The following is a 12,708-nucleotide window of genomic DNA, read 5'->3' as shown; positions in this document are numbered from 1 at the left end:
TCATCTATCGTATCGTAATGAAATTATTTAATTAAATAAATAAATTGATAATTGTTATTCGAAATTCGAAACAACTGAAATGGTCCCATAAAAGCCAACCCTGCCAATCGTCTTAAGTCTTGGTAGTACTTCCCAAATATGCATAGTTGACGCAACCAGCAAAACTCTCAGTGTTGGGAAAACGCGTATTTTGTGTTTTTAGCTGAATAATCATGATGGTGAACAATTCATATAAGATTATTGAACAAATATTGACTGTCAAAAGTGGACCGGGGGAGTTTTATGAGCTTTAGTTATTTCAATTCAATTGAAAAACGCCTTACGTCAGTTTATGCGAACAATTCGTTGGTTGAACGTTTATTCGCAATCTCGACGTAGTTCGCTGTTCTTATTTCACTCACCTGATTAAGGATCAAAACAAAGATTTTCGCCGACTGTTGACAGTCTCAGTGATTGCCGGAAGGAAATGATATTTTTTGACGTAGAACGTAGAGTCTTTCATTAAGGGTACCAAATCAAAAAGCTGACCACGTTTTTATGAAATAAATTTAACGCTAATAACTATTTCTGCCGCGAACGGATTTTGACGATTTGCATACCCATCGAATCGGAAATTCTAAGATTTGTTTGATACGCTGTTCATTACAGCCCCATAGTATGTAAATGGTTTGAATAGATGAAAATTGGAAGTATTCAGATTTTTTCGTACATTTGTTCTGGCCTTACTGTGCTTACTGTGCTTACTTAACCGTGCTGTCAATAACGGACAACTTGTGCAGCCGCGAGAATAGACACAACGAAGGGGATAACAAAATGAAAATATTTGCGACATAAACTCCACACTTGCACAGTAAGTACGCTGTCGCTAGCGAATAAATATTGCATCGCCTCTGAGTTAAATTGTCAGTCTCTTTATATACCCAAAACAGCGAAGATCGCTTATTCTGGTCGTTTTGTGTCATCTTCGTTTCCCCTCGAGCTGTGGACGCGAGCGAATATTTCACTCGCTGTGCATCTGGCATTGCAGTCAACACATCGAACCGAGCCATGGCAAAGCAGACGTAATCATGTTTCTCGTCACATTATGTAGGGAAATATCGAGCTAGGCCCTCATCGTCGGCTCACAAGGAAAATGATATGTGTGAATTAGTTTCGCGTTCCAATCGCAAAAATGTCTCCATCGAGGATGATATCTACGCAATATACCTTGCAACTGCATCACATTTATCGTCTGTTTTCAAGACCAATAATACTAACAAAAGAGTTTATTTTGAGAAGAGTGCTAGGTGTGTGTCACGTCTAGCCACCGGTGTTTGACTTATTGAAACTTTGTTGTGAAAAAATACAAATTCGCATTGCTTTGACAGAACGCTCTCCATACATCATACAGTTGGAACAAGCCATTATAGATGGGTGCAAGAAGATATCGAAATTGTCGTTCTGTTTTACATAGATGGAACGATGAAATAATGTTTAGGCTGGCCAGCTATTGCGTCATTATAATAATATTTAAATATTTTATCAAATTTCTATTTCTACTCTACTGAATCTTCTATTATTGAATTACAAAAAGTTCTAGGTATACATGAACGCAGATTGTCAGTAATTTTGTATCAGCTTGTTTTCGATGTTAATGTTGTTCTTGTTTCGATTTGTTCGGTTTTGAATCGCTTCATTTGAATCAAAATGTCGTTTTCAATACAACCATTTTCGAAAGAAAAACTCATTGACATGGTGGAAGAAATGCCAGACCTGTGGAAAGTCAATTCAAAGGTAAATAGAGACTCTACTGCAATGCGGAGGATGTGGGAAGAGATAGCGAGTCGTTTTTCCGATTCAATTGGTAAGTTTTTTTTTTTTGACGTCTACGTCTTTCATTAAGAGTACCAAATCAGAAAACAGGTCACGTTTTTGTGAAATAAAGTTAACGTTTATAACTATTTTTACCGCGAGCGGATTTATACGATTTACCTACCAAACGAATCGGAAATTCCATAAGATTTGTTTTTTATACTATATATTACAATCCCTTTGCGAGCCATTTGTAAGCTTCCCTTCCCAAATTATCGGCGATCATGGAATGATTTAAAGTCACCGTGAATAAAGAAAAGAAAGGAAGGGAATATTTGCCTGGAGCATAAGTATTGGATCTCGGTGAGGGTAACTTTCAGTATCGTTCTAGATACGAATCAATGAACATTGCTCGTTCTTGTTTGTTCTGCGTCATCACATATCTTCGTTTCGAATTGAGCTGTGGACGCGACCAAATACCTTAGTCGCTGATGTCATTACATCAAACTGACGCCATTCCATAGAGGTAATTGTGTGGGGAATTACCAAACTAGATTATCATCGGCTTATCAAGAAAATAATTGTTCAGGAATTTTGTGTGTCATTTGGTTCCGCATGACAGTAGCAAAACTATCTCCACCAAATATGACAGCTAAGCTAATCGTGTGTGTGTAAAATAATATTCGAAGTTATCAACAAGCGACTTGAACAAAATAACGACGTAGTTCTACGTCAACAAAGTGGTCTTGGACACAACCTTCTATATTTTTTCATATCAGTAATTTACCTATTTCACCTCCCCCCCCCCCCCCTCTTCACAGGTGGTGCATATTGTTCGAAAATTTGCAAAAATTTATACGATACTTTCATGAAAGAACACATATATTGGAGATCGTAGAAAAGTGGGGCAAATCAGAAATAAAAAAATGGTGCTGGTGCGAACAACTTTCTTTTCTCCAGGAACGTGGCAAGGATTATGGACCGAGAGACTCAAATCTGAATTGTTTCTATGGGTCCAATTAAAATCGAAATAGAAGTCAGCCTTCCGATTCTAACTTGTAAGTCACTTTTCGAATATTCTATAAATAATTAATTAGAATGAAACTTATTTCTACAGGCAAAACGAACATCCATATATATAAAAATCTCGTATCACGATGTTCATGGTCGAACTCCTCCGAAACGGCATGACAGATTTAATGAAATTATACCCAAAAACTTGGTAAACGGGAAAACGGGAGCAATCTCAATTCGACTAAAGCTAGGCGCATCGCCGGCGAGCTGGAAGCCTTTTTGGATGAGAGAAATCAATTACAGGTCGGACTCGATTATCAGGAGTATTGATTTTTTTTCACTCCGGATAATCGAATTCTCCGGATAATCGAGTCAAAACAATTTTTTTCTTTATTTGTTTTTTTACATGTATTTTTCGTTTTTTGAAAATAAAAGAGGAATTTGATTTTTGATTCATCCCCTTATAGTCAGAAGCTACCTTTCTCACATGAAAAAAAAAATTTATCCAGATTCTCTCAGGAGGTGATAGACGATCATATTTGATGAAAAAAATCCACCTACGCATATGTTCGAAATTCAACAATAACGGAGTTACAGAACTTTTTTTTTGTTTCGGACTCTGTTGCTTCATACTGGCTCTACATTAAAAAGTGCGCTACGGAAGGCGATTCTGATGCTTTCATTTGAAAGATGAGAACATTTTGGAAGTGAGACACTTAAAAGTTAATAATTTGTAATGTGTTATTATTAATTTTATCCTAAAAGTTTATATTAAACTAGATTGTTTCTATCAATTGAAATGAAGTTCTTTAATCGCTCCACAATTTGTTCTTTGACACACAATTTCTATCTTTCTTAATTTGGCTGCAATTTCGATATAAACAATTCCTGGTGAAAATTCAAGCAAAATCTTCAAAAATCACGATTTTTACCACACTGTACATGTAATAGCCACATAAGCTGCACCTTAACGTTGAAAGGTTACATTTTTTCTTGAAATATAAAAAACATACTTTGTTCCAAAAAGAAAATAATCGAGTCCAAAATTGTATATAATCGAATCACATATAATCGAGTCCGACCTGTACTGTATTCTATTAGTCAAATCATTTCATTTGATACCAATATTGAGGGGATTGCAAAAATATATTGTCGACCATTTAGTGGCGGCCACCTTTTCGAATTTATGTTGTTCATAGTGTAGTGTATTCTCCAAATCCAAAATGAATTTTTCAAGATCATGGAATACGCAATTTTATAATGACAGTAGAATGAAATGTATGTTCCAAATTTCAGATCAATCATTCGAGAGGAACGGGGTCAATTTTCTATTAATGTGGGACAACCCAACAAACATTCAAACATACATAGAAACAGGTCAAGCTGAATGAAACCATTCAAAAAGTAATTAGTTGTTTGGGGACTGCGGCCATCTTGAAATTGGATTTTCATTATCTGCTATGTTCTACTAGTCGAGAACTTTCTTTTGATACATTTTTGGGATTTTCTCATGAATAACTGTGTTCTACTAGTCAAGCCCTTTCTTTTGATACCCATATTATGAATAGCTAATATTCATAATATAGAATTATTATACAAATTATTCAAAATTTCCGAAAATCAAAAATAACACTCCGGATAATCGAGTCTAAAATTCCGGATAATCGAGTCCGACCTGTATTGAAATTATTCTAATCACACACATGCTCGAAATGGAGAGTATCAATCACGCTCAATCCTGATCAAAAAAATGGGTGGGTTATATCTATGATACAACCACAAAGTTGATGTGGGACTAGGTTAGTTTAGCAATCATTTGTTTGTATTGATTAAATTTCTGATTGAATGAAACAATTTCCGAATTCAATCGAATTTAATATATTTGCTTTGTGAGTAAACATATTGAATAAATACAATGTAAGGTCAATTCATGCATTGTGATAGATTATGTTTTTCGTTACAAGTAAATTTAATGACAGCCGAAAAAAACGAAAAGTCGTTTGGTACGATGCCTAGGACAAAATATGTAAACGGAAGAATTATCAAACGAATATTTTATTTCACATTTCCCTCTGAAGTTCGCATCTCTCAAGTGTACATACTTCTCGAACAGCGAATTTGTTTGATTTGATAAACTTCAGGTACTCAGTGCCAGAAATTCAGTGAATAGGAGATATGAAGGCATATCCTTCAATGCAATCTTGAATAACCGAGCCAAAGCGTTGTGTTCGTACCCGTTTTTGTAATCCGTGTTTGGAAAACACTTTTCGGAGTGCAAAAAAATATGCGGGTGCAGAAGTACCCTCGGCTTGCATGAATCAACAACTTCAACTTATACCGTGTTCAGGAAACATATTCTAGCCTGCACAAAGGCAAGCGAGTACAAAAGTACTTGCAGTTTGCATTTATTTGCAAAACCGAATTCTCCAGACACCTCGGTTTTGAAGTCTGTATTAGGCAAACACATTTCAATCGGAACAAAAATACCCAAGACACCTTGGTTCTGAAGTCTGTGTTGGGGAAACACATTTCAGTCGATACAAAAATGCTCCCGACTTGCATGAATTTGCAATGCCAATTTCCTTTTGCTTTCTCAACGTATGCATTAACTCGCGTCATTTATTAATACTTGGTTGAGATTTCTTAAGCCAAATTACACGCCTTGAATGTATTCCAAGGGGCAAGCTCTTGAATACACGTGACCACAGTGCAAGTCGAAGGAAATTTATTTTACGAAAAATCCCCGGCCAGAACGGAAATCGAACCCGAATACCCGACATGATAATGTGAGACGCTAACCACTCGGCCACGGGTGCACCAATTTCCCCACGCTCCATGGATTTGAAGTCTGTGTTGAGGAAACACATTTCAGTCGGAACAAAAATACCCCCGACTTACATGCATTTGCAATGCCAATTTCCCCACGCTCTATGGATTAGAAGTCTCTGTTAGAGAAACACATTTTAGTCCGAACAAAAATAACACCGTCCTGCAAAAATTTGCAATGCCAATTCCCTCAGACACCTTGGCTCTGAAGTCTGTGTTGGGGAAACACATTTCAGTCGATACAAAAATGCTCCGACTTGCATGAATTTGCAATGTCAATTTCCCCACGCTCCATGAATTAGAAGTTTGTGTTAAGCCAGCGCTACACGATGCTACGAACACCCTCGAATGCTGGACGCTCGATGATTCGACGCATCGTGTAGTCGACTGACGAGCTACGAACCTCCAATGTCGAGTGTCGAATATTCGCGTTGGAAGGTAATCCGTTCGTTGTGGATTACCTTCCAACGCGAGTGGCACGAGTCAAAGGATTTTTGTCATTCGTTGATTCGACACTCGATGACATTCGATACACCGCTACACGATTCGTCCGAATATATCTTTGACAGATTGGTTTGTTTACAAGTTTTAGATGAGGGAACTATGAAATTGGTTCATAAAATTCAAAATATTCGGCAAAATATTGCAGTTTAATAATGTTGATTTCAAGCATTTTTAATTTACAGCCCGATATCAGTACAATTGCTACGGCAGCAATTTCAATAGTCGCATCGTCATCAAGTTTCTTAACGTTTTTGATGGTAAATAAAAACAATAAACATTCGATCCAAATACTCGCCGATTGTTTGGACCGATTGCATTGAATCGAACATTCACTTCACCGTGTAGCAGCACATTCGTCACAACATTTGTCGATTCATCGAGTCAAATGCTTGAGTCCAACATTCGAGTAAAACGTTGGACGAATCGTGTAGCGCTCGCATTAGGCAAACACATTTCATTCGGAACAAAAATACCCCCAACTTTCATGTATTTGCAATGTCGATTTCTCCAACACTGCTTGGTTTTGAAGTCTGTGTTAGGGAACACATTTCGGTGAGAACAAAAATCCCCACACTTTTCTGTATTTGCAATGCCGTTTTCCCCAAGGCTGCTTGGTTAAGATGGCTGTGTTGAGGAAACTGTAAATCGGGCCAATCTAAACAAAGTAGTTAGGGCGTTTAGATAACGCTTAACATTTTACTGTTATTCAATTGTTTATCTAATGATGAATAACATTTTATTAATTGCGATAGATGCGTAGAAATATTCCCTATCAATTGATGCAACATCTTTCCGATACAGTAAGAAATGTTCGAGTTATAAGCATTTGGAATCTTTCATTTTTTCCTGCATGTTCTGCGTTTAGGTTTTCATTTTACCCCCATATATTCCGGTTAGACGTAGTCCCACGTCAAAACAAACGAAGAGCTGTGTAGATCCAATGCGCCACAGTTACTTCATTCATTGGGAACATCATTACTGATTTCGAATGATATTTTGTAAACATGTGGCTGGAGGAGAGTGTAGAGTGTGTGTGCTCGATGGATTCTTATGTGTGATGAATCGACGCGGTCAGGACAACGAGGTCATTCTACGATGTCTTGAGCTGTGCCAGCAATCCATGGTTAACATACACGCAACGGTAAAAAGCGAACGACTGCGATACCTATGATGCAATCATCAGAAGCGGTTTGAGGAATAATACATTCACTTGCGAGACGCTTTCATGAGCAACACCGACACAGCCTTTGTTGTTGCCAGTCCAAAACGTTTGCATTGTCATGACAGCACGTGTGTGTTCAAACAAAAGAAATAAAGTCTTTAATTAGCTCCGTCACAAAATTGCACGTATTCCGTCCAACATGTTGCTGGATTTATTCAGTTGAATGACAAAAGTCAACAAAATACGTTCAAAAGTCGACAAAATACGTTCTGAACAAAATTCGACATTGAGCTTCGTGTTCGATTTCTGTGAAGCGAAAAGTGGTAATGAAAAAAATGAAAATAGTCCCTAATATGTGTCCTGTGTAACAGGATACCATATTCTCTGCAAGTAGGGAAAAATATTGAACGAAAATTGTCTCTGATAATGATTTTATATTATGTAAATTTTGGCGCAAAATCAAGCAGAATTAAGTAATGGCTTCTAAGTTTTCTATGTATTTAAGCAACATTGAGCACATTTTCATTCAAATGTTATCAATTTAAAATTGATTTTGTGTCTGCTAATCTGAGTAATTTGTTCCACAAATACGGTTTAATTATTTAGATGTTCATTTTACAACAAGGCAAGATTGCTTCATTTCATAGCATAATTGAATTAAGGACGATCGGATTTCAAAATGCGAAAGACGAATAGTGAGATCCGATCGAAGTTCAAAGCAATCGGATTCCGGAATATGGGATTTCATCAATGACACCATCAAAAGCGTAGAATGATATCCTATATATCAACTATTAAATTTGGCCGTCTTTATTAAAAACAACAGCGCATATTTTTCACTTTTTTTATTTTTAACGAAGTTAATATTGATTTTGTTCATTTTATTTTTCCATTTTACGATAAACATATATTACTTCTTTCACTTCATATTGACCATTAACCCTTTCATTACGGCAGTGTGCTCCGCCGAAGTGCTACCCCTGTACGGAGCATTGCGCCGAAAACTATGCACATAGCGCTGGTGTGATCGAAGAGCAGTATAAATTTCATGTCGTCTAAAGACGACGCTCGTACACAGCTCGTCGCGCGGATGTCGTCTATAGACGACGCTCGTAACGAAAGGGTTAAAGAGATCAAGCAGTTACGATGATGGAATACATTAAATTGAAAAAAGTTTTTTTGTGTGTTTTGTTTCAATTTCTCGGCGGTTATTGTCTAAAGCGCTCTATTTCTCTGTAAGTTATAGATCCCATCTCCATCTGCACATTGCACTTGGGTTTGAGAAGGCCATTTTCCCACGGTCCGATGCAATACACGGTCAAACCTTCACGTTACTGCTCGATATCCACGTGGAATCTATATAGTAGATAGAAGAAGATATAGGAGTGCGTTTCATCACATTAAAATCCATTTCCAGTTTCGAACAAAGATCAATTTCGCTAGTGCAAACATCAAATGGACTAACAGCACTTGTCACTATGCAATTGTAGAACATATGGGAATTGAATTTTCCGAATTTTCCTTTATTCCTTCAGAGTTTTCCGAAAATTTTCAATTGTAATGTTTGGTTGGAATATTTTTGGTTGAAATATGTGTAATATTTTTATGGGACCCCCTCTTCATTCCAGAGGAGGGAGGGGTGTAGAAGTTATAGAAACATTTCTTATACTCAAAAACCCTCACATCCCAAATTGTGCTTGATTAGTTATCGAGTTATGCAGAAGTTTGTGTTTCGTTTGTGTGGTAACCCCCCTTAGAGAAGGGGGGGAAGGAGTGTATTCACCATAGAAAACTTTCGTGCCCCGTAAAACCTTCACATACAAAATTTGGTTTCATTTGCTTGATTAATTCTCGAGTAATGCAGAAATTTGTGTTTCATTTGTATGGCAGCCTACACCACCCCCCCCCCCCTTTGAGAGAGGGGTTGAGTGTCTAACCACCATAGAAACATTTATTACACCCTAAAACTTCCACATGCCAAATTTCGTTCCATTTGCTTGAATAATTACCGAGTTATACAAAAAATTGTGTTTCATTTGTAAGGCAGAAACCCCCCTTAAAGAGAGGGGTGGAGTGTCTAACGACCGTAAAAATATTTATTACACCCTAAAACCTCCACATGCCAAATTTGATTTAGTTTGCTTAATTAATTCTCGAGTTATGCAGAAATTTGTGTTTCATTTGTATGGAGCCCCCCCTGAGAGAGGGGAGTGGAGTATCTAACCACCATAGAAACATTTATTACACCCTAAAACTTCCACCTGCCAAATTTTGTTCTATTTGCTTGATTAATTCTCGAGTTATGCAAAAAATTGTGTTTCATTTGTATGGCAGCCCCCCCCTTAAAGAGGGGGGTGGAGTGTCTAACCACCGTAAAAATATTTATTACACCCTAAAACTTCCACATGCCAAATTTCGTTCCATTTGCTTGATTAATTCCCGAGTTATACAAAAATTTGTGTTTCATTTGTATTTTTCATGTCGATCGGTTCAGTAGTTTCCGAGTCCATAAGAATCAGACAGACAGACAGACAGAAATCCATTTTTATATATATAGATACAAAATTATATGGCAGAACAACGTTTGCCAGGTCAGCTAGTATTCCAATACCAGAGAAGCAATTAGATATAGAAAATACTGAGTATTAAGAAGAGGATCAGGATCTGCTCTATATTATCCCATTAATATCGTACAGTCCAGAGACCGTTCCCTCGAGTATAGAGGATTGCAACATTGCTCAAACAACGAGCCGAATTCCACAAGTGGTGGAAAATGATGTACACAAAAACCGGCAGCATCTAATTAATAGAGCTCAAAAAGAAGCAAGAAGAAATCAAGAGGAAGACAAATCGAGACGAAGGAGAACAAAAACTACAAATGAAAGAACGGATAAGTCACTGGAAGAGGCTTTTCTTGCATTAACAAAAGAATATGAGCTAGAAATATTATTCTTGAAAAGCTTGTCATTTCCTTGCCCGGAAGCGCATGAGATGGAGACAGAAAAATTTACAAATTATTCGGGCGTCGCGAAGAACCTGGTTACTCGACCCAGGTGCCCTCTACAAGACGACGTCCAGGTCCGAAGTCTAGGGAACCGTTGATGATTTCCTACGTCACTCCACACAAAAGGGAAAACTGTGCGATACCATACAAATGATGATAAGGTTTTTAAATGTACTTACAATATTCATTTGAAATTCATGTAAAGTGTATCAGTGTATGTATGGCTGTGTAGTGTATCTCAAATCGGGCTAGGCTGGATATGTGGTCCTCTCCTCGATGAACGGAACGGAACGTGGCCAGGATGGAAGAAGGCTGATGTTAGCTTGTCTACTCAGCCATTGGGTGCGCGCGCAGCATTTCAAATTTTCAATCCAGCAAATAAGCGGCCTCGTAATGGTACACTGGCTCCTTTTAAATCCTCGAAATTGAGTGACCAGCTTCCTTCATGGGTTCCAGTTCTCTAGAGAGAGTAGAGAAGATGAAATTATACCCACTGACCACTACTGATTCTCTTCCCAGCTTGCGCCAGCCAAGGTATGTTCTGTTCTGTTGTTCTGTTGTGTAAGTGTGATGTATTTATATGGCAATCGACGGACTTCCTCAATCTTCCTCAATGTCTCCAAGGAACCTGGAAATTAGATTACAAGCATCGGGACGATAGTTTGACAGATTCGCAAGTTTTTCGTAATTCATTGTGAATGACTTGAGAAAAAAAACATTTCGCAAGGACGAACAGATGAAAAATTCGCTCATTCTGAAACAAGCTTTAGGCACGGTATTCATTCCTCATCATAAAAAACCTGAAAACGCTTCCAATACTTCTTTCATGCTTGTTAGATTGGGCATGTCTGTCTGTACTTTTGTACAAAAATCTGTAATCTGTACCGTACAGAATCTTTACTAAAAAAAAAATCGAAAAAATCTGTACCTTTCCAGATAATTCTGTACGTGTGACAACAATAGTTGCGAGCAGTGAAAGACAGAAAATCTGAAACCGACTGATTTTCAATTCTAATAGATGGAATTTTTTAACAACATTCTCTCTTGTTTCTATTTTTTTCAGATCACCGAATAGTTTATCGTGCCGCGTGAATTTCCCACAGAAGCGCCAAAGGCCCTCGTCTGCACTTGAAGTGTCCGCGAATGCTCCAGAGCGCGAGCCAAAGTGTTGTTGCTTAGTGCTGAAAGGTCTCGAGCGGAAGAGTTTTCCTATCTTCGGTGAAGACTAAAAAAAATCGTTCTCCATTAGTCAAAGAGCAGGCGACTGCAAATGAAAGAGAGAGGGGGCGAAAGTGAAGTGGCTGAAATTAAGTGCAGTGGGCTAGACAAACCTGACCGCTTTACGGCTGCTTTTTGCCAGTTTTTTTTTCTTCTCATTCTTGTTTCGCCCTCAGAACGAGTCTCAGAGGCAAACATAGTGATTTATTTAATTTATGTTCATATTTTGCCCGCAGGTCGGCTTCAGATTTTCGCCGTTGGCCTTCCGCCTGAATTGTGGTAGCTCCGACAAATAATTTTCAAAAGCCCGGGCGAAAGGAACGGAATAGCGAAAAAATTCCGCGCGGATAGGCAGGAAGGCCCGGGAGGAGAAGGCGTGAAAATATATCATTATTAATGCCACTTTTTATTTCGTCTAATTTTTTACCGTTATGTTCCCGGCTTAATTCCTCCTCTGCCCCTTCGGCCGTCCCCATAGCGCCCCGCACGGGAAGCAATTGCGGAAACATGAAACACACGCGAAGGAAGTTTTCTCTAATGAGGGCAATAAATTGCCAGGACGAAGAACGCCCCTTTTAGAGCGCGTCCCCACTGAAAACAACCGACCAGCACTGACATCTTCGTAACGAGGCCACAATGAGTGAGAAGAAGAAGCAAGTATAAACGGACCGAAAACAAAGCGAAGAAAGCCAAATTAATAACGACGAAATCAAATAAAACGACTCGCGGAAGCACTCGCTGCGAGGGAAAAGACAGAGAGAAATTAAATACACTGAACAATGAGCAGCAGAAAAACCTTTCGAAACAGGACACTTTCGAGTCGCAGGGTGGCCACATTGACGCGGGCCACGCTGATAGCCCTTTCGCTGATGTATACCGTGGCGGACTCCTCGGCGGCGTTGAATGGCATCCAACAGAGCAGCGGAAGTAGCGGCGGAGGCGCCCGGGATAAGCCCGAAAGGGTACATCATTACGGTGAGTAGCTTTTGAAGATTTCCTCGATCGCTCGAGATAAGCTCGGGTGAATTATGTCTCCGGGAAAATTTGTATAACGATTGAATCATGCCGCTCTCTCTCCACATCTCGGGCAAATGCTTTTGTTTCCCATTAAATCAAAGATCGGATTTTCGGAGATGAATTCTTCCGATTAGGTAGAATCTCCTATTTCCAGCGAATTGAATTTCCTCCC

At 38.6% G+C, this 12,708-nt stretch overlaps 1 protein-coding gene across 4 annotated transcripts in view; it reads left to right on the top strand.

The window, feature by feature from the left end:
• LOC129779975 (zwei Ig domain protein zig-8-like) overlaps positions 1-12,708 on the top strand; it is a 629,574-nt gene that overhangs the window by 280,411 nt on the left and 336,455 nt on the right. For all 4 annotated transcript variants that reach the window (XM_055787791.1, XM_055787789.1, XM_055787792.1 and 1 more), the window contains exon 3: positions 11,365-12,494. In XM_055787791.1, coding sequence (XP_055643766.1) covers positions 12,299-12,494 — 196 coding nt within the window. In that variant the 5' untranslated portion in view covers positions 11,365-12,298. The remainder of the gene's footprint in view (positions 1-11,364; positions 12,495-12,708) is intronic.

Source organism: Toxorhynchites rutilus, chromosome 3 (assembly GCF_029784135.1).
Source record: "Toxorhynchites rutilus septentrionalis strain SRP chromosome 3, ASM2978413v1, whole genome shotgun sequence".
Classification (NCBI taxonomy): Eukaryota; Metazoa; Arthropoda; class Insecta; order Diptera; family Culicidae; genus Toxorhynchites; species Toxorhynchites rutilus.
The sequence above is the reverse complement of the archived record's forward strand: the minus strand, read 5'-3'. Positions and strand labels throughout refer to the sequence as shown.